At 44.7% G+C, this 26476-nt stretch overlaps 2 protein-coding genes across 4 annotated transcripts; both read right to left on the bottom strand.

The window, feature by feature from the left end:
* Nucleotides 1-11323: 11323 nt before the first annotated feature.
* Nucleotides 11324-12577, bottom strand: LOC124651791. Its single transcript, XM_047190826.1, has 5 exons — nt 12479-12577; nt 12101-12391; nt 11846-11988; nt 11684-11740; nt 11324-11580 (listed from the first exon to the last, which is right to left on the bottom strand). The coding sequence occupies exons 1-5, from the start codon at nt 12560-12562 to the stop codon at nt 11490-11492; spliced, it is 666 nt and encodes a 221-aa protein (XP_047046782.1). The 5' UTR covers nt 12563-12577; the 3' UTR covers nt 11324-11489.
* A 3448-nt stretch (nt 12578-16025) lies between these two features.
* Nucleotides 16026-26273, bottom strand: LOC124651790 (phototropin-1A-like). 3 transcript variants are annotated; one of them, XM_047190825.1, is made up of 23 exons: nt 26246-26273; nt 22643-23138; nt 22367-22549; nt 22198-22289; nt 21818-22091; nt 21490-21703; nt 21313-21383; nt 20980-21086; nt 20715-20764; nt 20516-20599; nt 20123-20182; nt 19959-20048; nt 19504-19580; nt 19331-19415; nt 19146-19226; nt 18513-18616; nt 18287-18336; nt 17644-17750; nt 17342-17464; nt 17171-17222; nt 16983-17095; nt 16714-16854; nt 16026-16354 (listed from the first exon to the last, which is right to left on the bottom strand). In XM_047190825.1, exons 1-23 carry the CDS (start codon nt 26256-26258, stop codon nt 16253-16255), a joined length of 2769 nt encoding a protein of 922 aa, XP_047046781.1. In that variant the 5' UTR covers nt 26259-26273; the 3' UTR covers nt 16026-16252. The 3 variants fall into 3 exon arrangements, with proteins under 3 accessions (XP_047046781.1, XP_047046779.1, XP_047046780.1); XM_047190823.1 differs by lacking the exon at nt 26246-26273 and adding an exon at nt 23289-23767; XM_047190824.1 differs by lacking the exon at nt 26246-26273 and adding an exon at nt 23289-23767 and having other exon boundaries at nt 22643-23132.
* Nucleotides 26274-26476: the final 203 nt, after the last annotated feature.

Genomic DNA, 26476 nt, shown 5'->3' with positions numbered 1-26476 from the left:
ATGGAAATAGGGGGAGTGCGGTTTAAATTATTGAGCTATCCCTCCCCCCATAATGCCAACATTAAGAAATCATTCTCTCTATATCTTATGTTGATATGTGAGCGTCAATGATGAGTAGTGGCTTGGACCCAAGATATATCTTCGCGGTGCCATGCCACAACACTCATATATGGTGGCCTAGGCCACCACACTCTTCTTTGTGAAGAGTTGGAGTTATTTGGATCTTATTGCATTTTATTTGACAACTCCTTGTTCTTATGGGAAATCACTCTAGTTTGGCCTTATTTGCTCATATCTTGCAAACTTGAGTGATCATGTACCATTAACAGTTTGAGTCTTCTAAACCCAAGCCTACACTCATCTATAAGCCATTTCCATCTTGCTCATTTGTCATGTTTGGTAAAAAAAACTTGGAGTTTGAGGTTTCTCGGTCGGATGATCTAGGTTGCCGCATCTTATTGGTAAATATGCATCGTATATGTGAGGTGATAGTTTATTGCACCACATATGGGTACGCAAATAACCAACTAAAGATAGGCGGGATTGACGGTGTTCTGAAATTCTCCAGAACACCGGATAATCCGCCCCCCTGGCGACCCGGAAAATCCGGCCCGGCCGGATTATCCGCCCTAAACTAGGGCCGGATTATCCGGCCTGGGCGGATCTTGAAAGGGCTGAGGACGAGGCCACGGGGGGAAACGGTTTATTCCACCCCCCACGCGCCTCTCTCTCCTCTCTCTCCTCTCAAGGTCGCCGGAGACTCTCCTCCTCGCCGGAGTTGCCCCGTCCACTCCCTCCCGGAGTTTTTGGGTGGATCGGGTGCTCCTCCCTCCTAGCTACCTTCTCCTCCAAGCGGCTTTCGCAATGGATGCGGGTATGATTCACAATCCCTAACCCTAGGTGTTGTGTTTTATATGTGCTATTTTCTTGGTGGATTTGGTGTCTAGTTGTTCCAAATCGCTTGTAGTGTACTCCTCTTGCATGCTTTTAGGCCGATCTGTTCCAAGACAAGTTGTTGATTGCAAAATCTGCTAGAATCGCAGGGCCGGATTATCCGGCCCCCGCGAGGACCGGATTATCCGGTCCGGCCGGATTATCCGCCCCCTTGGGGCACCGGATTATCCGGCCTGGAGCTTCATCGCCACTGCAGTTTTGATTCAATCTATCTTGTTTTAGACTTGTACCAGCTTATAGTATGTTTCTAGAGTGCATTACTGTATCATACATGACTCATGAGCATTATCTTCTCTTTGCTATCCATCTTTGCTATTCACAGGTCGTTCTTCTCGGGGTACCTCTCGGAGACGCGCAAGAGCTGATCGTTCAAGTGATGAGTTCGTGTCCAACGCTCCTCGCAAGTCAACATCATCTAGGCACAAGAACAAGGCTTCAAGGGAAAATTACAAGTCTATGGACATCATCTCTTATCAAGCAATCCGTATGAAAAACTGGTATGAAGACCTCCCAAGGGATGAAGAGACAGAGGGCGAGAAAATGCTGGTGCATGGAGCGAGGAATTTATCTATAAAGATATCTATGAGCCCATGAGGAAAGTTCGTCCCATGCAAGCTATCGATGTGGACGTTACGGCAGTCAACAATCACTTTGAGGATGCCATTTGGGTGGCTGGAAGGTTGGGCTTGAAGGACTTGATGAAGATTCAATGTGACTATAGTCCAGAGTTGTTGAAGCAGTTCTTTGCTACGTTGGCCATCAAGACTGATGAGGACCGTACTATGGAATGGATGTCTGGCACCACTCACTGTAGTGCCCCCTTGCACCGTTTTGCTGCTATTCTTGGAATTCCTGCAGAAGGAGGGCGTCGTCTCCATGGACCTCAGAGGACAGATAAGAATCAGCTGCATGATCTCTATACATATGCTGGAAAAGTGGGAGAGTCCAAGGGGCTGCTTACCATCTATGGTCAGTTGCTTAGGTTCTTTCGGGCCACCATCGCTCCTAGTGGTGGTAACAATGATGCTCTCCGGGGAACTCTTGTGGACCTCATGTACCTCGGCTTTCGGTGTGCTCGTGATGAGAATGAGGAACGGAACTTCACTGTTGATATCATGGACTACATCTTCCATGAGATTCGTGATGCCATGATCTCCCGGACCACCATACCTTATGCGCCTTACATCCAGCTCCTCATCAACAACACTGCGGGCGTGCGTGGTGAAGACTTGAGCGGGTACTCTTATTTGAAGCACTCTGTCAAGAAGGCCTACAAACTTAAGCCTGTCTCTTCTGTTGTACCTCCACTGACTCCTTCATGGGTGATGCTCGTTCTAGTGGTTTTGCTCCTGCTCGCCATTCGACCTCCCTGCTATGAAGAAACAAGTGAACGGGCTCGGTTGGTTTCAGCGTTACATCCTTTGCATGAACATTGAGATCCATAAGGAGAACTATGCGGCCAGCCGGGAGCGTTCCGAGATTAAGCATACTCGGGCGGTTATTCGCACAAGCTCGGTGGTGAGTAAGGACCCCTCCTCGGCCTCCGGTTCACCCGAGGTTACAGTGGGTGGCATTCTGCACAGGTTCCGTGGAGTGATCTTGATAGTTGCATTCAAAGGTCCAGCCTCACTCGCCGCTCTCCAGATGCACCTGACACTGATGAAGACGAAGAAGAAGAAGAAGAAGAAGAGGCGCAAGATTCCGATGATGATGATGCCTCCGAGTGATCCCCATGGGGCGAGTAGCATCGCGCTTGTCCCCTTTTTGGCGTCTCGATGCCAAAGGGGGAGAAGCGTTCTATTAGGAACTCTCTCGGGGATTTGCATGGTTTGGGCACAAGCATATGCGTTTATCATTCATTTATTGCTTGTGTTCCATATTATTTGAACTATTTGCTTTGGTTGTGTTCCGTTTAAAACTATGTGCTATGTGGTGTGAGACATTGTTATGGCTTTCGGATTTCTTTATGTTGAGATCAAGACTATTATATCATGTGTGATGCTATATCTCCGTGTCATATATCTACACATGGGTATGACTTCTAGCATACTATCTCAACTTCATATTTGTATATGTCTCTTGTTAGAGCTCATGATGGATACCTCTAGTGTTGAGGCACCTCAATCCTATGTGTTGTGTATTTGTATTCAAATGCAAATTACTTATATGCACACATGTAGGGGAGTGCCTCTATGTTTTTGCCATCATGCTTGCCTCTATAGTTATTCTCTTGCAAATCCGTATATTGTCATCAAACACCAAAAAGGGGAGATTGAAAGAACATCTCTCATATTATGTTTTGAGTGTTTGATGTCAATGTATGTGATACACTAATGTTTGTTTAAGTGGTACGGGAATTATATAGATACATTTGTTTGTGTGTTGGATGTGGTCGATCTTGTCAAAAAGTTTCAGCGAGAAAACTCACCGGGCCGGATAATCCGGGCCGGATATTTCCAAAATATCCGGCCCCCAGAATTTCGGCTAAGGACTTGAGGAAATGCAGCTCAGTATAGGGGCCGGACATTTTCCCGGATATTGTCCCGGTTTTGTTCCAGGGCCGGATTATCCGGGCCGGATATTTCAAGAATATCCGGCCCCCTCGAAAATGGCTAAGGACTTGAAGAATTGCCTCTCTGGATAGGGGCCGGACATTTGCCCGGACATTGTCATGGTTTTGTACCTAGAGGCCGGATTATCCGGGGGCGGATTATCCGGCCCTTACTTAGGCCGGATTATCCGGCCCCAAGCTCAACGGCTGGATTTTGGGGAGGGGTATTTATACCCCTCTTCTTCTTCCTTACCCCTTTGCTCAATCATTGCACAAGAAATCTGCCAAGCTTCACCTCCATTAGAGCCACCTCAAGAAACACAAGATTTGCAAGATCTCCTTCCTCCCCCAACCAAATCTCTTGATCTTTGGAGATTCAAAGGAGAAGCCACCGATCTACATCCTCACCGAAGCGTTTTTCATTTCCCCCTCATTTGTTTGAGGGATCTCATGCTAGTGTTCCTATTTGGTTCCCTAGTTGATTTGTTGTTGATGTGTTGTTGTTGATTGTTGTATTGTTACAGATTTGGGAGCCTCCAATTCAGTTGTGGATGTGTGCCCCAAGAACCTTGTAAAGGCCCGGTTTCCGCCTCGAGGAAATCCCTTAGTGGAGGTGGGCTAGGCCTTCGTGGCGTTGCTCACAGGAGATCTGAGTGAAGCCTTCGTGGCTGTTGGTTTGGCTTGCATAGCAACCACACTCCTCCAAACGTAGACGTACCTTCTTGCAAAGGAAGGGAACTACGGGAATCATCTCCGTGTCATCGCGTGCTCCACTCTCGGTTACCTCTATCCCATTCTATCTCCTATATATTGCGTAGCTATATCCTGCTTAGTTAATAACCTTGTCATATAGGTAAATTCACTTAGTTGCATATCTAGAGAATTTACCTTTGTGTCAAGCCTAAATTGAAAAAGAACTAAAAATTGGGTAGCACCTATTCACCCCCCCCCCCTCTAGGTGCGGCATACGATCCTTTCAGGGAGGCGGTGCCCCATGGGGCTAATGCTTTTCTTATTGGTATTCCTACAGCTGATGACTTGTCCCGGATTGATGGTATGCAGATGAGTGTACCCAAGGTTAATGCTCAGGTTCTAGTTTCTTCTTGGGTGCATCAGGATGTTCAGCCTCTTTTCGTTATGGAGCCGGTTTGGGTGCACGTCAGTGGAGTTCCGGATTCTGTTCGACACTTCCTAGGTATGTCGGGCGGTGGGTTCTCTTATTGGCACCACTCTTGATGTTGATTTGTTCTCTCTTCGGAGTCGGGGATTATTCGTGTTCTTGTGGCTATGCGTGACCCTTCGGTTCGGGAGAAGAATAATGGTTGCCTGGAGGTGGTTGCACTTTTACGGCTTTGTGGTTATCGTTTTCGGTTCGCTCGAGAGGCGGTGGGGTTCCGGCCGGACCCTCGGTTTCGACCTTTTTCCGGAAGGAGGGAGGGGATGATGATGGTTCACATGGCTCGAGAGGAGGACAGAGCCTGATGAGGCACCTGCCGAGGCGGCACTCGAGGCTGCTCGTATGGATGTTGATGGACATCCCCCGACGCGATGCGGCACATCGGCGGTGCGGTCTACGCAGGTGGCGTTGACTCCTTTCAACCACTCGCCGATGACGGATAGAGGGCGGCGGATTGTGGCGCGTGCTAGAGTCGAGGCGCCACACTTGGTCGCCTCACCCCTGTAGCTCCACGGGAGCCCTCACCCTCCGAGTTCGGATCTTTATGCGGGGTCGTACTCGTCCGGTCTCCGTTCCACCGCGGGGGCAGCAGCCACGCGACTCCGTCTCCTTCTTCGACTCAGACGGGTTCAGTGGTGTCGCCGACTTCGGTGGTGCAGCGGGCCGCTGCGTCCTCGCTGCATGCGCAGCCGACTCCGCTCTTCCACCAGGCTGTGCCGCAGCCAGCCACGGCGCCGCTGCTGCAGCCGGTAGGTGACTCCACACTGCGCGCCAGGGGCGGCCATGGAGAGGCCGGCCTCGCTGCCCCACCAGGCGGTGTCACAGCCGGCCACGGCGTCGCCACTGCCGCCTGTTGGGGACCCCGCGCCACCGGTGCAGCAGGCCACCACGACATCGTCTTCGCCGGGACAGGCGGTCTCGGAGGGCGCCACGCAGGGGGACCGGCTGGAGATGATGCCCGAGCCTGCTTCGCCTCTGCCGCGTCTGAGTGATGCAGTGGTGGAGGAGATGCGGGTTTGCGAGCACCAGACTCCGAGGACTCCGTCCCCTATGGCGGGCATGTCTTCCGAGCTTGCGGCTCCACCGGCTTCCTCGTCGCCACCGGCTGCGTCGCCATCTACCGCCACGCCGCCGGCCAAGGCGGGAGAGATACAGGGGGCTTCTTCATACGCTACCCCTGTATCGGCTCCTGCTTCACCAGATGGTTCTCCGCCGCGCTCGCCCACTCTGTCGCCAGCCTCCTTGCAGCAACCTTCACCCACGGTCCCTCCTCCAGTCGTTCAGCCGACGGTGAGGAGAAGTGGGAGGTTTGCTCTATCGGAGGATGGGGCGGGGGCGACAGATGAGGACGTCATGCAGAGAGCCATGCGACGCAAGGCGGAGATGAACCTTGACACGGCAGGTATTAAACAACCGCCTAAGTCTTTTGATTCTTTTTCAGATACTCGTATTTCTTCTAATTTGAGTAGCCTAGGGGTTTCCTTGGGTTTTCGGCCTGATGAGATTTCTGTTTCGGCTAATGTTTTGAGACAAACGGAGCTTGACCGTCTAACGGTTGCTCCCAATGTCTCCATTGGGCTCGAAACGACGATTATAGACGATGAGGATGATGACGACATCCTAGATGGTCAAATTCTCTCGGCTATAATTGGCAACATTTCAGAAGTTGATTTAGAACACGCGGAGCTTAGTTCTGATTTACAAGCGTCCGAACGTGGTTCTCGATCATCGGCTGGAAAGAAATCCCGCAGGTATGGTAAGAACTCTAAATCTAAAATGTTTCTCGATGAATGGCATGTTCCGGAATAGCAGAGGTCTTCGTGACTTGGCTAAGCATTCCCACATTGCTGATGGTTGTAGAGATTATGATTTAGATTTTCTTGCTATTTCGGAGACGGGTAGGCGGAATTTCTCTCAAATTTTTCTCGACCGCTTGTCAGGCGGGATTAACTTTCAGTGGTTTTCTCACCCGCTCCGTGGTAGGTCTGGGGGCATTTTACTCGGCGTCCGCATAGACATCATGACCATTTTGGCTAGTTCCGATGGAGAGTATCACATTAAACTCGACATTCAGAATAAAGCAGACGGTTTCATATGGAGTCTGGTCGCTGTGTATGGTGCCGCCCAGGAAGTGTTTAAGGCTGACTTTTTACGTGAGTTGGTAAACCTTACAAAGGATAATCCTTATCCGATTTTAATCGGAGGTGATTTTAATTTGTTGAGGTTCCCTCATGAGAAAAGTAAAGGCCGCTTTGATGGTCAACGGCCTTTCTTGTTCAACGCTGTCATCGATAGCCTGGATTTAAGAGAGGTGTTTTTGGTGAGTCGGCAGTTTACTTGGGCAAACAGCTTGCCGGAGCCCACATACGAGAAACTAGATCGCGTGTTGATGGATACCGAATGGGAAAGTAAATACCCTATGGTGTCGGTCCGTGCACTAGAACGTATTGAAAAAGCTGTCGACCACGCTCCCATCCTTCTACCCATCGGGAATCCCAGACCCGTTTGTAAACGGCCGTTCAAATTTGAACTTGGCTGGATATATCGAGAGGGATTTCATGATATGGTTAAAAGGGTTTGGGAAAGACCGGTCGGGGGAAGTACACCTATCTTGAGATGGAATAATAAAATGCGGTCTATGCGCAAACATCTCTCCAGTTGGGCTGCCCATACGGCTGGTATTCTTAAAAAGAAAAGACTCGCTTATCAAATGTGATTGATGAGCTTGAGGTCTGTTGCGGAGATTAGACCACTGTCTACACATGAGATTGAACTTAAAAATCAATCCAATGAACAGATGGCCGGTCTTCTCCGCGAAGAGGAACTCAAATGGTATCAACGATCCAAGGCTCAATTCATCTTGGAAGGAGACTCAAATACGAGGTATTTCCATGGCTTAGCCAATGGGAGACACCGGAAAAAACGTATTCACTCTCTTATTCAAGATGAAGGGTTGATTGAAGGCCATGAGCAACTCAAGTCTTACATTACTAACTATTATAAGGGTCTGTTTGGTCCTCCGGAGGAAAGTAATTTTACTCTTAACGAGGACTTAACGGATGATATACCCCAAGTTTCTTTGGAAGAAAACGGCTTGCTAACCGCACCTTATACTGAGGAAGAGGTTAAGAAGGCAGTTTTCCAAATGGAATGCAACAAAGCACCGGGTCCAGATGGTTTTCCAGCAGAGTTTTATCAAACCTTCTGGGATACTATTAAATCGGACCTTCTTGATTTGTTCAGTGATTTACACATTGGACAACTAGAATTATTTCGTCTAAATTTTGGTGAAGTTATCTTGTTACCAAAAATTAATGAGGCAGAAAGGATCCAACAATATAGACCCATTTGCCTATTAAATGTAAGTTTCAAGATTTTCACTAAAGTGGCCACCATTAGACTTAATACGGTTGCGGATCATGTGGTTTTGCCATCGCAAACAGCCTTTATGCAAGGACGGAATATCCTTGATGGAGTGGCGGTTTTGCATGAGACGGTACATGAGATGCATTCTAAGAAATTAAATGGGGTTATTTTAAAGCTTGATTTTGAGAAGGCGTATGATAAAGTTAAATGGTCTTTCCTTCAACAGACACTCAGGATGAAAGGCTTTTCGCCTGAGTGGCGAGCTCTAATTAATGATTTCGTGTATGGTGGTAGTGTGGCTATACGGGTCAATGATGACACCGGACACACTTCCAAACGCGAAAAGGGTTACGCTAAGGGGATCCGTTATCTCCGATGTTGTTTAACATCGTAGCGGATATGTTGGCGGTACTCATAGAGCGGGCCAAGTCTGATGGTCAAATTGAAGGGGTGATTCCACATCTAGTTGATGGTGGCTTATCTATCCTTCAATACGCCGATGACACAATTCTTTTTATGGATCATGATCTTGAAAAAGCTCGAAATCTGAAATTAATTTTAGCAGCTTTTGAGCAATTATCGGGATTGAAAATTAACTTCCATAAAAGTGAATTGTTACTCGTCGGTGATGCCCAAGACGATGTAGCTCTGTATATAGAGTTATTTGGTTGCGGGCAAGGCCAATTTCCGATTCGCTATTTGGGTATTCCGATTCACTATCGGAGACTGACAATTGCGGAATGGAAATTAGTGGAAGAAAGATTACAAAAATGCCTCAGTAGTTGGAAAGGTAAACTGTTGTCCCTGGGTGGAAGATTGGTACTCATTAATTCAGTACTAACTAATATGGTACTGTATATGTTATCATTCTTCATCTTACCCAAAGGAATTCTGCACAAACTCGATTATTATCGATCCAGATTCTTTTGGCAAGGGGACAACGAGAAAAAGAAATATCGACTGGTTAAATGGAGTATAGTTTGTAGTCCCAAAGATCAAGGAGGGCTTGGAGTTCATGACCTGGAGGTCAAAAACTCAGCGCTACTGGGTAAATGGCTTTTTAAGCTACTTACTGAGGATGGGATTTGGCAAACTATACTCCGGAGAAAGTATATCGGCTCGAAGACATTATCTCAAGTGGTTTGGAAACCTGGCACTTCTGGGCTGGTCTTATGGCGACAAAAAATGTCTTTTTTTGACATGGGACTTTCTCCATTAAGAATGGAGCACAGATACGGTTCTGGGAAGATGCTTGGCTCGACAATGCACCCCTATGTGAACAGTATCCCGCTTTGTATAGAATTGCGCGTCGCCAAGGTGATACTATTGCAACAGTAATGACTACCTCACCCCCGAATGTGACGTTCAGACGGGTTTTACTAGGACAAAGGCTCGTGGCATGGAACAACCTAATTCTGCGGCTTGGAGATATTCAGTTATCGCCAGAGCCAGATGAATTTCGATGGAACCTCCACGTAGATGGTTCCTTTTCTGTAAAATCTTTATACAATGCGATGCTGCTTTCTGATTTACCAGTTGATAATAATAAGAAAAATTGGAAGATGACGATACCATTAAAAATTAAAATTTTTGGATGGTATCTTCGTCGAGGGGTTATTCTCACCAAAGACAATCTTGTTAAGCGGAATTGGCACGGAAGTACACGATGTGTCTTTTGTCATCATGATGAAACCATCAATCATTTATTCTTCAAGTGCCGGCTTGCGAGATCTATATGGTCGATCATCCAAGTAGCGTCTACCTTGTATCCTCCGACTAGTGTCGCTAATGTCTTTGGCAATTGGCTTCATGGTATCAACTCAAGGTTTAAAATGCTTCTTAGGATGGGGGCGCTAGCAGTTATCTGGGCGCTCTGGCTATGTAGAAATGACAAGATCTTTAATGACAAAAATTGCTCTTTGTTGCAGGTTATCTACAAATGCACATGTATTCTCCGTTCGTGGTTACCTCTTCAGCGGGTGGAGAATCGAGACCTGTTTACGGAGGTCTGTACACGGTTGGAGGATACGGCGAGGGATACTTTTTTCCTACATGGGTGGCAGCATAGTCTAAGGATAGAAGCTCCACCTAGCTCTTAGGCGTTATATGATTCATCGTTCCGATATGTATTTCGCCTATTTTTGTTTTATGTAACTTTGGTCACTTGAGACAACAAACGGCTGTGTGCATCCTGGTTATGCAGAGGCTGGATGTAATTGCTTCTTGAAGTAATAAAGCATCCTTTATCAAAAAAAAAACCCATCCAAATACAATACATTGTTCACACCAAATACACCACGTCCGACATACGACAATACAACATAGTTTTGAGACAATACAACATATAGTTTTCAAACAAATACAACAAGTATGCAACTACTGTTGCCCATTCCAATTCCACCATTCTTCCATGAGCACCATGGTCGCACCATGTTGTTAGCAAGCTCGAAGACGACGACGACGACATGGCGACGGCGGCGCGGCGGACAATGCGACGGCGCCAGGAAGGAGGAGGCGGAGGAGGAGCGCCGACTACTGCCCGTCGCTGGCGGCGGCACGGGCGTCACAGAGCGGCGGAGCGGCCGCCGCTGCCGGGAGGGGGCGCGGGCGAGGCGGATCTACGCCGCGGCGGCGCGCAGCAGCGGGGCCAGCGGCGGAATCGACCGGCGGCGGCTGGATTTCGCGGCGGCGGGCGGTGGGGAAATGAGGGCGCAGACGCGGGGGGAGGGAAATTTCCTGCCGTTGGCTTTTCGCGCGTGGACGAGCGATGCCGCGCGCTGTAGCCGACGCGTCACATATGGCGCTCCGGATTGTGCAAAACACCGCGCGCGCAATTTTTTTTGCAGCGCCACGCCGTTTACCGCGCCTGCTGGAGCTCCCGTCCGCTGCATACCGGCCGTTTTTTTACAGCGCGGCCTATATAGCGCGCCTGTGGAAGATGCTCTTAGATATGCGCCGATTATACTCCTTTCGTCTCATGAAGGTTTTCTAAGATTTGTTAAAATTTAGATATATCTAGACGTGAAAAGTTTTCTCTCAGCATGTGCATGTCCGCAACTCAGCATTGTCAATGGTCATTCAGAGTTATCAAGCATGAATTATTTGTCAATCTTTCAATTGCTTCAGTAATGACTTCAGACCTAGTCATCTTTTTCGAAACAGGCTGAGCCATCAGATCCCACAGACAAGTCTGCCCTATTTTATGATTCTAAACCAGATATGGCCCCGAAATATACATATGGCACAACGATCATCAGAAACTCACAGGCCTGAGATACAATGGCAAGCTTCGCCACGTTCATATATTACTGGCTTCCATAGTACATTCCAGAAAGTAACCGTGGTTATATACTTATATAGGTCAACCGGAAACAAATACAACTAATGTAAGGTCCGAAAATACTTAGTACTACATAATAAACACAAGGAGAACGATAGCATCTATTGGAGAACCCTTCCGACATAGGGGCGAATTGGATCAAGATCGTCATCAAACAGAGGATGATACCAATATGCCTCGGGCACGGGCCACCTATACATCATCCAATGTATTCACCAAATGTAAGTTTGTAGTTGCATAAATATTATAGAATATAGCGATGCAACCTGATGAAACAGAAAAGTTCACGGAGTACCTGTTTTTCTTAATTGTTGTTGTGTTGTCCATCATGTTGACTGGACAGTTCAAACCTCTGTATCCAACATATGTTTTCAATGTGAGCTCATTTGATTGCTTATACTAAGTTAACTGGCATTGAGAACAACGTTGCACAACAACGAAAAATAAAACTAAATACCTTTCCGATGGGAGATCAATCCCTTTCAAAACGTCAACAATTTTACTCCGTGGCAGGAAAGGAGTTCTGTGTGTGTCATCATAGAAGTTCATGCCAACAAAACGACCATCATGAGAAGTAATAAGGGGCCCTCCAATCCCAACCTAGTAGTAAGCCGTACACAAAGTAGCAGATGAAGTTACATGTAGTAGTTCAGATGCAACTATCTATGTAAACACTAAGATGCAAGAAAATTTTAACAATGTAAGTAGGTACCTTCTTTATCTTACAAGTGGACATCTTAAGGTCTTGGCAGTCAAGTTCGGTAGACATCCAATGAGGCATGTCGATCACTTTACCCATTGAGGCCAAGAGTAATCCCTCTGCAGCATCACGTCCTACAGCTACTACTTCTTCAGGTAGCTTCTGTGCTGATCTAGAGAAGATATTTTCTGGACGAGCAGAAAGAAAATGCTTCTCAACGCTGATGATAGCAATATTATAGTTCAAATGGTACAATTCGAGTGTCCCATCAGTGCGCTGTTTTGGTGGGAGAAGTACCTCAATCTGCAACATTCATCGTAAATTAACCATGATGTATATGCAATTAAAAAGATGAAGCTTGAAAATGATTGGGATCATGCACCAACTAACCCTCAAATTCTTGTCAATTTCGTCTTCATCATCACGAGTTCTAACCAAACTGGCGGAGGTGAGAATGACTTGGCGAGGGCGCATGCGTTTGCCTCTACACGTGCCAGTGCCAGTGCCAGCATGCCAATTTATAAGCAAGCCTGTGCACGCAAAAAATATCTTGTCCCCTGCATACATTTTATATATGACTTTCATCGTGTTAGTGAAGATGAAATACTATTGTGAGATACGATGAAAAGGCTACAGTAGGTACTGCAAGCAAACACACGAACCAGTGAACGAAACAACTGAGACAGCTCGTCGGGATAAATTTCTAAAAACTTTCTTGGGAAGTTCTTGCCAGACATAGTTCCCCGCAGAGCGCCACATGAGGCTGTACGCATACCCTTCCCAAGCACACACTTCACCAAAATCATCTTCAAATGTATTACGCAATTGCCCATTTACTGGGTAAAGGGAAAACAAGTTGTTAGTTATTGCTACTACAAGATCTATGGGGTGTTCAAAACTGATTCCGATCCAAAACTGGTATTCAACTTTTTGCACTAACTTTGCCGGACTCCTTGAGGTTACGAAATAAATTGAACTAGAGAATTTCTTGCTGGTTTTTGCGAACAACCATGGCCGAACATGCTAGCTAAGGAGAAAAATCCAGCAATATCAGTAGTAGCGACGATCGGCTTACCTTCAAGCATAAGTGGTGGTGGCATGGGATAGCCCAAAGATTTTAGCATGTTAATCTTCCTCATAAATCCTGATGCAACAGTTAAGGTGATCAATATGAGTTCAGGTTGATATGCACCATGATAATATTGGCATGGTACTCTGCACAGTGCACACAGTGGTTGATATATGTAGCAATCTGCAAAATATGGCTTGTAAAGATTATATATAATTCACACCTGAAGGGACAATGCTTGATACACCAGGAGGTAAGGAATATCTACGTTTCTTATTTTTGGTTCCCCCGCTTGAGGTACCTGAAATGGAGAAGATGAGGCCGGGAAAAGAATGTCCGGAAAGAAAACTGTGTGTATTGTCTGTAAGACAACACAACAAATTAAAGCATGCAGAATGCATGAAGCACGTCTATTTGCATGGTGAAACTAGGTGACCCACATCTTATTTACAGTGATGAAATGTACAGTTGTCCAGTATGACTAGAAAGGATGATGATGAATCCCTTCCTTTTTTTTCAGATACTGAGAAGCACTGGACAATAGCTCTGCAATTATTTTTTTGAATGGAATAGTAGCTCTGCAATTAATTTATTTGCACTATAAAAATAGCTAATTTCAAAAAAAAACTACAAAATGTTACGTGGTCAAAGTGACGTCAAACAGAGGAACTAGAAAAATTATGAGCATGACAGGCTCACTGCCTAGCTAAACAAGGCCCGGAGGATGAATTGATAATTAATGCACAGTGGTCTTAAGAGATCGTGCACCTGCTTCCTCAGTTGTATCTCGGTCATCTTGCCTGTAATACAACATACAGCTATTTAGATTAATTATTATGGTAAATAAGTAAATACATAACACGAGTGGTAGTAGCCCAAGAGCAAATCAGCCATCATACATACATGAGTATCCCAAAATGCTTTAAGCGTAGACGAAGAAACGTTAGCGGTAGAAACGATGTCTTCTCCATGTCATGAACATGATGGTGGATCACCCCAAGAAATTCACCATTAGCATCAGTAAGTGGCCCTCCAAATGCAGCCTAGCTAGAACTCGCAAATTAGACCACCGATCGGAACCACAATGAGATAATTATTTGTTCTGAATTGTTCATCTTGCACGCCAATTAACAGAGAAAAAATCGTATATATACCTCTGTGAAATCTGGAAAAAGGACCTCGCGAGGTTGATCAAGATCATCACTGACAATAGAAATAACCGGTGTCAGCTCTTGTACCATCAATTTGCCCGAGTTGAAGGCACGCCCAAAAGCTATCATTTGTCTGGTAAGAGTACTAGTAGAAGGCTGGCTAGGTGACTGATGATTGAGATCTACAGGATTGGTAGTGAGGTAGTCGAAGGACGTGACAATCGCAATATGGTCATCATATAGTCCCAAGAAGCCATCGGTAGCTCTATTATCAGGAAGGCGCACCTCAACCTACGTATATTTATGCAGAATTAAAGGGAGTACATAGAGCATACAGAAGCTGCATTGATAACGGATTTGTGAACATATGTACCCTTAATTTATCATCTTTGTTTCTCTTGTCAATAAATTCTCTAACCAGACGTGCCGAGGTGAGAAATCTAGTTAGGTTTCTCCCTGCAGCCCCGGCCTCCTGTGGCAGAGCTACCCCCGAGCATGCGAACAACATCACATCTCCTGGACAACAATGCAGAATTAATTGTGAAGAAAAAACCGTAATCAGCTAGTGACGAACTGAGGACTGATAGAGTGTATGTAGAAGCAAATCGCGACTGGAATAGGAATCAAGCAAATGATCGGGTAAAGTGCGTACCATCGAACAAAGCAAGCGAGACGACGCTGTCAGGCACGCTTGGAGCGGCTCCGGCAGCAAACAGGGCCAGCTCGCCGTCGTCGCCCATGAAAAACTGGCCGAATGGTTTCTCCTGGTATGGGAGAACGACTCGGTCGGGAAGGTCATGGCAGTCTCCCTCCTCATCAGTAGCCTCCGCGAGCCATAGCTCTACCTCTAACCAATAAACCAGCCAAGATGCACGATAAGCAGCAAACAAACTAAATCTAGCCCGAATGTAGCTGTGACGGGGCTAGCTCACCTCTCTTAATCCTGCGTTGCCACATTTCGTCGAAGGTCTCGCGTCTCCGTTTTGTTGGGCATGCAGTGATCCCGGCCGCGATGACGGACGGCGAGTCATGGCCGCGCTTGATGTTTCTGTTAATGGCTCTTTGGTCCCTGCTGCTCGAGCAGCTTGTGGGATCGATCAACTCCATCTTGCTGTTTTCCTGCATCGTCAGTTAATTCCAGTTCCCGTGCAGTCCTGGAGCAAGCAGAAAGTAGGGATCCCCAGAAAGTAGATGGAAACTTGATTGGTAGTAGATTCCCTTGCTGTGATTGCCCCGTGTTTGAGTTGAAGCATCAGCAGTTCCCCTGATTCAGATCAATGGAAACCTCATCAAATCCATGCAAATACTATGCAAATTTATCAATGGATGGTTGCTAAGCAAGCACACGAGTAAATCAGCTTACGACTTGGGTCGCGCGGCGGTAATGGCGCAGAAATCACCACCTGTGACTTCGCAGCCAGGATGAATCGAGGGAACACACATACCTGCGGGGCGATCTGATCTAGGTTTAACGGGAGCGCCTAGCGGTTCGGTGGCGGTATCGTCTCCGATGGGATTTCAGGTTGCTCGTTCTTTTCCTGGTTTCTTCAGGGGCCGGACAGAGACCACGCTCTAGAGGCCATAGAAGAAATCTGGCCTTCTCATCTGGACCTAGCTTGTCTCCTCCATCGCCTGGCCGCTGCATCTCCAGGTGTGAACTTCGAATCACCTCCCAATTTTCTTACTCCATCCATCAATTTGGTCGCACGCATAGATAGACGCATCTTACGGTAATTGATTATTTTAATATGATCCAAATACATGCAGTACTATTACATTGCATTCAGCAACCCCAGTAGTCTACATCGATCTCAAACTAGCTTAGTTATTCCATCTCCTACCTCCCTAGGTACACTCGAACATAAACGGCAGATAGCGATAACAAAGAAACATGCGTGATTGAGCTCGACCTAGATGCGTCTTTATCTAGGCCAGCTTCTTTATTCAGAACATGTCGGTGTGATTATCAGCAGCGGCAGAAGTTGCATCGCCCATTCCCTTGTCCATGTCATCCGGAAACAGGGGAGCATCCAGCTTTGGAGGAGCCTGCACCAATTTCATTGTTAGTTGGTACATAGAAGTCTGAATTTCTGATGTCCAAGACCAAATTATTTCTTTTTGGATCTCTTCTTAGAAGAATTAAGCTTAGAAGAAGATCACAGGGATTAAGCTGATGAGCCAGCGCCATTTCATATTAGAAGATCGCAAGAAATAAGTGAGAGCAACAAAAACATAAGTGAGCTACAAAAACCCAAGACAAGAAGGCCGAAGCAAAAGAAAAATGAAAAGGAACAACAAATCAAGAAAAGTAGTAGCAAACCGAAACCTAGCTACCCCTACGATTAAGTCCTATGCCGGGGAACAACAAGATGGCAAATTATACTTGTTGAGAGAGTATTCATTACCGTGCCGCGCACAAGAGCCCAGTTGATGCCACGGAAGAAGGGGTGCTCTTTTATCTCATTTGATCCCTCATACGATCCCAACCTATTCGTAGGGTCACGGTGTAGCAACCTGTAAATCAGCTGCCTTGCTGGGAGGCTCACCTGCTCATTCATACAACACCCGACCGAGTAAACTTTGTGAGGCAATATATGGTTTTTCTGATTCTCCAAAGCAACCAAAATTTTGTTTGAAAGATATCATAATATATGTTAGCTGCTTTCTTCATTACCGATATACTCGCCGGAAATCTGATGTCTTTGTGAAGGATGTTGGCGAATGTCCTTTGCCTGGTTTTACCTCTGAAGGGTGTGTAACCATACAGCATTTCATAGAGAAGAATCCCTGAATAACCAAATGACTTCATGAGCATCACCACATGTACAAAGAAACTGCATAGGTGGTAGAACAGCTGTTTACCTAGCGCCCACCAATCAACAGCACTTGTATGGCCAGCACCAGTAATAATCTCCTGCAACACAAGGAGCGATATAAGAATTAAATTCTCTACATCATGGAAAAACCGGGGAAATATGAAAACATGGCAAAAAAACGGTGCTGAATGAAGAAAAACCAAGATAGAATACATACAGGTGCAATGTACTCCTCTGTACCAACAAATGAGTTGGATGCTCGCATAGGTTCAGCAAAAAAGATGGGTGAACTCCTGCTTTTCCTCCTACTTTTCTTATTAGCTTCTTCTGGAAGAAATACCTACGAATAGAAAATATAATTACTTCACCTCTCATAACCTATGATGATACTGAAGTTAACCTCCCCTTTTTTTGTCCAGCAACACATACAAATATAAGAATGCTTTATGATTTGTTTGAAAGAGAAAAAGGTTCAGGAATTGAGTTAACTTTTGTAAAATTTTATTGTTGTCATTTTACCTGCGGTCTGCAAGATGTCAGGCAAGACAAATCAAAGTCTGTCAAGGAGATGTGTCCATCTCTATGAAGTAAGATATTCTCCGGCTTTAAGTCTCGGTAGATTATACCTGAGGATAAATAATATTAAATAGAAGGAAACATATCACACTGGATGAAGTAGACATCTCAGCTGTATTCTAAGCAACAGAATGTGATAAATCATCAAAAAGTGCCAGCTGTTCTTTTATCTTGGTAAGAAAAGACACTCATTTTTAAGGCCTTACTGACATGCTACAAGGGCTAAATACTTACTGAAGGCTTGCATTCGAAAGGTGGACATAATTAACAACAGATAACAGGCAGGATAATCAAAGAGACTTTCAGAGTTTTTCATTTTTAAGGCCCTACTGACATGCTACAAGGGCTAAATACTTACTGAAGGCTTGCATTCGAAAGGTGGACATAATTAACAACAGATAATGCTCACAGGCAGGATAATCAAAGAGACTTTCAGAGTTTTTCATGTACTCCCTCCGTCCCAGAAAGGTCCCATAAAGGTTGTGTCTAGATACATCCAAATTTTGACAAATCTCAGACAACCTTCGTGGGATGGAGGGAGTACACAAAATCAGATAGGAGCATGCTGTGTGGTGTTTGTATATACCTTGGCAATGCAAGTATTCGAGTGCAATGACAACTTCAGCAGCATAGAACCTGTCACAATCATGAAAAATATTCTTATACTCTACAACATTTAGATTGGACAAAACTGAAAAACATTGAAGTACCACGCCTGCGACTGTGATCAGTGACCTATGTTGTTGCTTCAACCAAAATCATGCAAATAACCCCACCAGATTTAACAAAAAATAAACAGTTTGAATTATGACCTGACTGCATCTTCCCGCAGAACCTTTAGAGGTTGTCTATCTAGGAGCAGAAAGAGCTCCCCGCCAGGGTAGTAGTCTGTAATGAGACATATATGTGTCTTGGTCTGCAAGAACGTGAACAGAAAAAAAGGTTACTCTCTGGAAGAACATTAAAAGTCATGGTGTCAATGAAATTAAAATAATCCCACCCTTACACCAGACCCACCACCTCTCCAAAACATGATAGAAAAGATATTAGATTGCAACCCAGGGCTGCTATAATAGGGTTTAACAAAGTAAGACCTAGTGTGTTTGTTCTCAAACAAGCTTAAATTAATATTATTTAAACAACTTGCAGATTGAAGGTCTATGCAGAGCCTCAAGCCCTTGAGAACAAGGCATGAATAACAGCCAGGTTTCTAAACTGTTGGCTTTAAAACAAAACTAACATAATATTGATCAGGATTACCGGAACCAATCGATATACAGTACTACATTTAATAAGGAATTATAAGACTGGAAAAACCTTAAAAGTTTTCGGTGTCTATGTTGGGATGCTAGGAATTAGACAAGCTTACTCACCAAGATGAATACACATGAAGAAGTACAGTGTTATGTTTAATAAGTTCGCTGCCTTATATTAATGTAACAAACCTGAAATGATGCATATAATGTCGGAAGGAATGGATGGTCCAACATATCAAGGATTTGTCGTTCGGCCGTAGCTCTATGGACCTAGAGGCATTACAATGTTAGCAGAAACATGAAGCGGACTACTACGTATTCCTATGACAATGAGTGTTGATATAATTTCAGAAGTTGAAAGAATAGTCATATACCTTATTGCGGTTAAGCATGACACTTTTATCCATAGCTTTCATGGCAAAGTATTCACCTGTGTTTAACAACTCCACCAAGTGCACGCTGCAAGTTCACATGGTTTACTATTTGATTGCTAATGACAAGGGAACTCAACGTAATTCTGTTTCAAATAAAATATGATAGGATATACCTTCCAGTGTCACCAGATCCCAAAGGTTTCACAGGCCTGAAATGTTTCAAGTCAATGTTTTCTCCACCCTCAAGAACCTACAAAAGAAGTAACATGATCATCGCTGAGAAAATGCCATATGTATGTCTCCAACGATCTCCTGGTCTTCGCAATATAGAAATACAGTAGACATAATCACTGTTCTCTAATGGCAACTGCAGTATACAGCAAAATGCACGGTAAATCACTCTCTCAAGTTTCTTCATAAAATGAGAATAGCGAAGAGCAACCAGGTATATATTTCCATTGAACACATGAGAGCCATTTTGAAATAAAAATTAAACACATGAGAGGCACCCAAATCTCTAGTTTCTTTTTTTTGCGGGTATAAATCTCTAGTTTCTTTACATATAGCTAGTTTCATCTATTGAGCCTAAAATGACATGTAGTAAGCAGTTTGGTAAACTATATCATACTTTTTGGATGGCTCTCCATGATGCAGAATCCTTCATATGTGGCTTTGGCAAAACTACTTTTGAGTGGTTGGCCCACAAATCCTCCGGTCTCTGGAAGCAATGGATGACTGTCAGAACTCCACACACATGTTTGATGAACTAGAGAAATAATAGTTTTGCCTTACCAAATTAGCATCTGGAAGTTCTTTTGCAGCCTCATCAATATTTTCTGCAGTTTTCTTAATCTGTCACATGAACAATTCATGTTAGTTCTTAAACATATGTTTTCAGATAACAGGAATTTAAAATTTAAGGTGTGTGGCAAATTACGTGGTTAATTTAGTTTATGCAGAAACAACATAAATCTTGCAAGTAGAATGTTAAATACGAAGACTAACATGGCATGTGCATAACAATTCACAAGTTCACTGGCAGTTGGTGTAAACAAAATTTTGCACTCCAAATACCTGGTGTTGGTAAAAGAGTAGCTATTGAAGATACATCTATCTATTTTTGTTGCTTTCTATGGCATATTTACATGCACAAATAATCTAGTTTTATGTAAAATGGATACGAACCAGCATGACTCCCTCTCTCTCAGCAGCATCTCGGACATGCTCAGTTCCATCCAACTGAACCCCAATAAAGTACTGGACATCTCCCTGATCAACAGTCAAAAGTGATGCACCTCAAATTACATGAAAAGTAGTTACCACTGAATTATATGGAATAAGCTAGAAAACATTTCCCATATGATGGCGTCCATTATTATAGTACCTTCTGATCACGCATAGGCTGCAAGTGAAACAGGTTCCAGAACTTTTTACCTGTAGAAGTGATGCATGAAAGTAAGTAATTTTAGCTGGACTCGTTGCCATGATGGGATACATTTCAACATGAAAATAGGAATTTTACTATGTTAATAACTGATACAAAGATATTGTATCTGAGCCAAACATTTGGGAGAACAGAAGCATTGAAAAGAATTTGCATGATACTCTTGCATGGCATGAACATGCAAAGCATGTGAAGACTAGCATACCACTCTTTGTATAATTAATCAGCTGAACCGTGACCTCTGTTTGGTTATCTATGGCATCTCTAATTTTCCTCACTGTCGCGCGGTCAGTTTCAGGACCTTGGAGAAACCTGCAAGGAGGACACAGGGAAGTAACATGGCAGTGATGCATTATTAGTCTTTTGCATGAAACACTAGCCTATACCAATCTACAAAAGTGCAGATCAATAGAGGTTCAGTATCAGGATTTTACTACACTGCAACAGTAAATCTACAAAGAGCTAAATTTACTAAAGATCAGAAAAACATTTTCAGTTAAATTGTGCAATGCATGTCTAAGGTAAGACTGTCATTCACCTGCAGTTTCTCCCCAAAATTTCTTCACGGCAATATTCTGTCAACTGCAGGAAACTATCGGACGCAAATATCTGAAACACCGATAAAATAATGAACACATATTCAAGAAAGTTGATATTTATATGAACGAAAAGTTGAGTGGAGTAAGAGGTACAGGTGCTTCCTGATGAATCTTACAATGGGATTATCTGGTAATCTTGGGTCAGTAATGACAAAGTTCTTCTCAATACGCTCAAGTGTAGTAGCCAAGTCCATACCCCTTCTCATTTCTTTCTTCCTTAGCTCATCGTCAAAGCTCTCAGGTCTTTCATCGTCACTGTCAAGCAGCGGATCTTCATCTCTTGGTTTCAGCATGTTCTTTTCTACATTTCCCTGGCCCATACCAAGTAAACTGCACATACAAATTGAATAAGACAAAAATAAAAAAATGGACAGTGAAATGCACAACAGAATTAAGAGATGAGACATTGCAACTCTATCATTTGACTTGTATCAACGAGCTTACCCCATAAGTGAAAACAGACCAGATTTTCGACCTTTATTGCCTCTTTCAGGAACTTCGTTGATTTTTTGCAGTGAGCTCCTTGCTCCAGTTTTTGAGTTACGTCGAGATCCACTTTCCGAGCTTCTCTTGCCAGGACGATCACCTGACAACGCACCAACTGATTCCTGTGATTTTCTTTTGAAGGTGCTATTACTTGATTCTGACAATGAACGTGGATTCTTGATGGCCAACAGAAGCTCAGAAACTGAGCTACGGGCCTGATCCTTCTGCCTAGCTGCACAAATATTTTTTCCTCTTCAGTTTGGAAACAGTTTAAGTTCTGTAAATGACAGAACCTGCTAGCTAGTAGCAAATCTTTTAAGCCAAGAGAATAGTAGTACCATCATATTTGATGAGTGACTCGGGCAGGCCATTTGGACGAACAACCGTATCCTTGTTCCCTTCAGTGTATTTACTCACTTCCACTTGCATCCTGGAATAGCAACGCAAATTGTTCAGTATCTTTAAATCGTAGCGCTAATGTAATGAGGAAGACAAGGGGTAGCTGACCCTATGAACTTGAGGACATTGCCTTCCTCATCCTTGATGGGAGCAATGGTCAGGAGGTTCCAGAATGCCGTGCCATCTTTCTTGTAGTTGAGGACACGGCCGCAGTAGTTTGAGCCGTCAGCTAGAGCCTTCCTGATCTTGGCGATCTCCGCCGGGTCAGTGCCGGAGCCTTGGAGGAAGCGGCTGCACAGCACAATTGCCACATTCAGTTAATTTGTGCAGAATGCCATTTGGTGAATGAAGGAGGATAAATTCGAAAGAAAGAACATTTGGTACCAGTTCCTTCCGACGACCTCCTTGGAGGTGTATCCGGTCATGTTGAAGAAGCCGGCGCTGGCGTACATGATGGGGTGGCCGGGGCGGCTGGCGTCCGACACCACGAACGTCTGCTGGAACGCCGAGAGCGCGGCCCGGAGCTCCTCCGAGACCCGGGGGATGGCGCCCGCGACGGCCTTGTCGTCGGAGCTGCTGCGGGCGGAGCCGCCGCCGCCAGAGGAGCGCGCGGACACGCCCTGGGGGCGGCCCGTCTGCTCGTTGGTCTGGAGCACGAGACCCCACTCCGCCGCCCGCTGCGTCGCCTTGCCGACATCCTCGATGCCGCCCGGTGCTTCCTCGATGAACGGGGAGGCGGACCTGGCAGCGGCGGGGCGGAACGCGGTGGGGGGCTCGACGGCGGAGGAGGAGGGGTTGAAGACCTCGAGCGAGCCGCGGGAGTCGCGCGGCAGCTGCTGCTTCGGCCGCTGGGGTTCGTCATGCCCGCCGCCTCCTGCACCTGCATCCACCACCACTACTCTGTCAAGCTAGCTAGGTACTCCACTACTCTGTGAAGCTAGGTGTTCGACAGAAATTAAAGAAGCATTTTTGCACCGAAAACCGTTGATCAAACAATCAAAGACTCGAGCTAAATCGTTGATCGTCGTACTTCTAGGATACTGCAGCTTGATCATTCGGAAATCGATCAGTCGATTCTGCTGGTGCTTCTGAATTATCAGGAACTGAGTCGCATTCAGTAGCAAAGACGTATAGTGGTTAAGGTCTAATCAACACCAACTAATCTGCATTAACTTTTCGCAGCACGGATGGATGATCTTTAGCTTTCATGGGTTTCTCTATCAAGTCAGTCTGTTGGATGAGTAGCTATAGCTGGTACTGTACGTAGAGAAATATAACATGCACTTGGCCTCATGCCACATATAATTCAGCTCATACTAGTATGCTGGAGCGCATTCATGGTGTTATCCGCTGGAGATCGACACTTGTTCGTCGATACTCGAAGTAGTGGTTTGATGGAAATTGGCGGCACAAAAGGTTGTTGATACGGATACAGCAAAGGGGATGGATTGGATCCCTGCAAGCTCAGAAAGTTGTGCTAACAAGACGAAGAGAGGAAACAAAGGCATGTAATTCGATTCTCTAAGGAGCATATATATGTCGATCTGCATCGCTTTATTCACGGCCCATGTGGTTCAGATACCACAGTACCGATTTTCTCACTACTTGGTGACATATTTTGTGTTTGTAGCTAGAGTGCGTGCCATGGATGTCGTATTCCGGCCAAGTCGACTGCAAGTGCAAGTTGGAGTGTAGTGACTAACTGGAGCATCAGTTGTTAGCAACTTCCTCTGTTTTGAGTTATAAGATGTTTTAGATATTTCAGTGTAGGTTACACATGCAACTGAGATGATTGAACTTACACACAAAAATGCGTCTAGATTTTTTGTATTTGCAAGACAATTTGTCTACATACGTACGATTTGAAAAAAAAGCTACTCTAAAACATCTTATAATTCAGAACAATTCAGAACGGGCCGATAGAAATGGGCGGCACAAAAGGTTACGAAGCAAGTCCCTCCATTTTGAAGTATAAGATGTTTTAAATATTTTAATGTGGGTTATATATGAAGTGAAATGATTGAACGGACACAAAAAATACATCTAAATACATGCGATCCAAAAAAAAAACTAGAACATTTAATGTCGGAATGGATCCCTGCATGCTCAGAAAGTGGTTTCAGGGGAGAAAACAGAAGGCATGGAATTCGATTCTTTATACAGTAACATGTGATTCAGATACTACAATATCATTTTTCTCGCTACTTGAGGAGATATTTTCTGTAGTTGTAGCTAGAGTGCCATGCACGTCCTATTCCGGCCAAGTCAGCTGCAAGTGTAAGTTGGAGTGTAGTGGCTCACTGTAGCATCAGTACTAAAGTACTAAGTACTCTCAGCTTTGTTAGATACGGTTCTAAAAAGCTGCGTTGCAACTGTGTATGTGCAAATCTAGTCGATATTTTAAAATAAACTAGATACGGATCAAAACGAGTTAATCTACACGCTAAAAATAGACTAAATACAGACTAAAGCGTATCTAAAAAAGGTAAAAGGTCCTATGTTATTAAGTCGGATGGAGTATCTTTGTTAGATTTAATCTGAAGTGTTAGTACTAGCTAGGAAGTAGCAACAGCAAGTGGAGTGCAAGTCAGGTGAAAGGTGAAAGTGATCACGGTGAGAGAAAATCACACAGTAGCATCCACCAGCAAGCAAGGCCAGCCTAGCTAAAAGGGACAGGCAGTGTTGAAGCACAAGTGTCTGTCTCATCCACATATATCATCCTCATCCATCCAGCCAATGGACGCAAGCGGAAGGATCGATTCAGGACAGTGAACCTCTGCTACCACATACATACAGATACAGACAGACGGGCGCGCGTACGCACACACGTATGCGTACGTCTTGATCCTCCTTTTCCTCAGCCTCAGGGAATCGATCACACCTAATCAGGCAATTAATGTTGTGTTTCCACTTCGAGAAAGCAATTCCTCAACTTATAATCGCTTGGCCTGAGTGTGGACTTTTGGAGCTTGAGCTCCATGTAGCTTGTTTTCTTGAAAAAATTGAAAACCATGTTTAAAAGATTCAAGAAAATCTGACAACAAATCTGGATGTAGATAGAGATCTATCCTACAAGTGTGTAAAATCTCAATAGGAAATACCTTATACTTTGAGATACAAAAATGCAGATCTTGGAATAATGAACATTACACATTTTAAAACTCGTAAATTTTGTCAGAACTTGTCATTTTTGTGTAGCCCAAAGTACACGACATTTAGCATTGAGATTTTACACGATCGTAGAATACATCCTTATGCATATTCAGATTTGATGCAGATTTTTTTGAAACTTGTAAATGCTGTTTTCGAATATTTTTTCCAGAAAAAAAAACAGCTACATGGAGCTTGAGCTCGAAAGATAGTTCCGTACTTGGCCTGCTCTACTCTACTCTTGTTTATCTTCAATTCCCTCTAGGTAATTCAGTCTCCGGACTGTTAGCCCGCTGGTTGTGGGTAACAGCAAGACTGTACAGCTACAGTGAAACAGTAGTTTGTTTAGCCATGTGGAAAGCTACATGTGTGGGTTTATCGAAAAAGCTACATGTGTGGGTGTGTAGAGCTCAGTCATGGGTGAGATAATCGGTAGAGTAATACTAGAGGCCGAGAGTGATCGAGCTCAGTCAAGGGATTCTCGACCGCGCGCGTGTGTGCACAGCTGAACTGAACTGAGGGTGAATGAAGAAGCAAAAGATTAGAGTGACTTGGGCTATGATCTACAGCCAATTACTGCATAATTGTTTATTTGAAGAAGTGCACGCATGTGGCAGGCGATCCTATCATCAATCAGAGTGGAGAGCTATCTAGCTAGGCAACTCAGCGGAATAACCGCGCTCGATCAGGAGTTCTAGTGTTCTACTTCTTCTAGCTCTCGCTAGTACGTCTACTCAGATTACCCGGGACCTGAATTCAACTAGTAGTAGACTACCTGAAACTCAAGCTAGAAGAATGGTGAAGCAGAGGCAGGGACGACATGGTTACGGCATGTACCTTTGGACGCCATTAACGTGAAGCTTCAGCTAGCAGCAACAGCACTCCTCTCCTCCTTCTTGCTTGGCGTGCGGGCGCGTGATCCAAGAAACCAAGGCGCACGTACCTCAGCTCTTCATCTCATTATATTTCTTTTATTATCTGGCTATCTAGCTCTAGCAGTGCACTGTGGAATCTAGGAGAGATGAAGAGCGATGAACAGGGGGCAGCGCAGAGGAGGCAGAAAGCAAG

This window comes from Lolium rigidum, chromosome 5 (assembly GCF_022539505.1).
Source record: "Lolium rigidum isolate FL_2022 chromosome 5, APGP_CSIRO_Lrig_0.1, whole genome shotgun sequence".
Classification (NCBI taxonomy): domain Eukaryota; kingdom Viridiplantae; phylum Streptophyta; class Magnoliopsida; order Poales; family Poaceae; genus Lolium; species Lolium rigidum.
Note: the sequence above shows the minus strand (reverse complement) of the source record. Positions and strands in the feature narration are given on the sequence as shown.

Bases quoted from the DNA above. Each gene is read 5' to 3' on its own strand.
- LOC124651791 (XM_047190826.1), bottom strand. From the start codon at position 12,562: ATGCGCCCTCGCCAAGTCATTCTCACCTCCGCCAGTTTGGTTAGAACT. The intron at 11,989-12,100 runs GTACCTACTTAC...GCTTACTACTAG, and splicing joins CCACTTGTAAGATAAAGAAG to GTTGGGATTGGAGGGCCCCT. The intron at 11,741-11,845 runs GTATTTAGTTTT...TGTTGGATACAG, and splicing joins ATTGATCTCCCATCGGAAAG to AGGTTTGAACTGTCCAGTCA.
- LOC124651790 (XM_047190823.1), bottom strand. From the start codon at position 23,313: ATGATCAAGCTGCAGTATCCTAGAA. The intron at 20,183-20,515 runs GTTCGTATCCAT...TTCATGTGACAG, and splicing joins AGAGAGAGGGAGTCATGCTG to ATTAAGAAAACTGCAGAAAA. The intron at 18,617-19,145 runs GTTTGTTACATT...ACGTTCTTGCAG, and splicing joins CATTATATGCATCATTTCAG to ACCAAGACACATATATGTCT.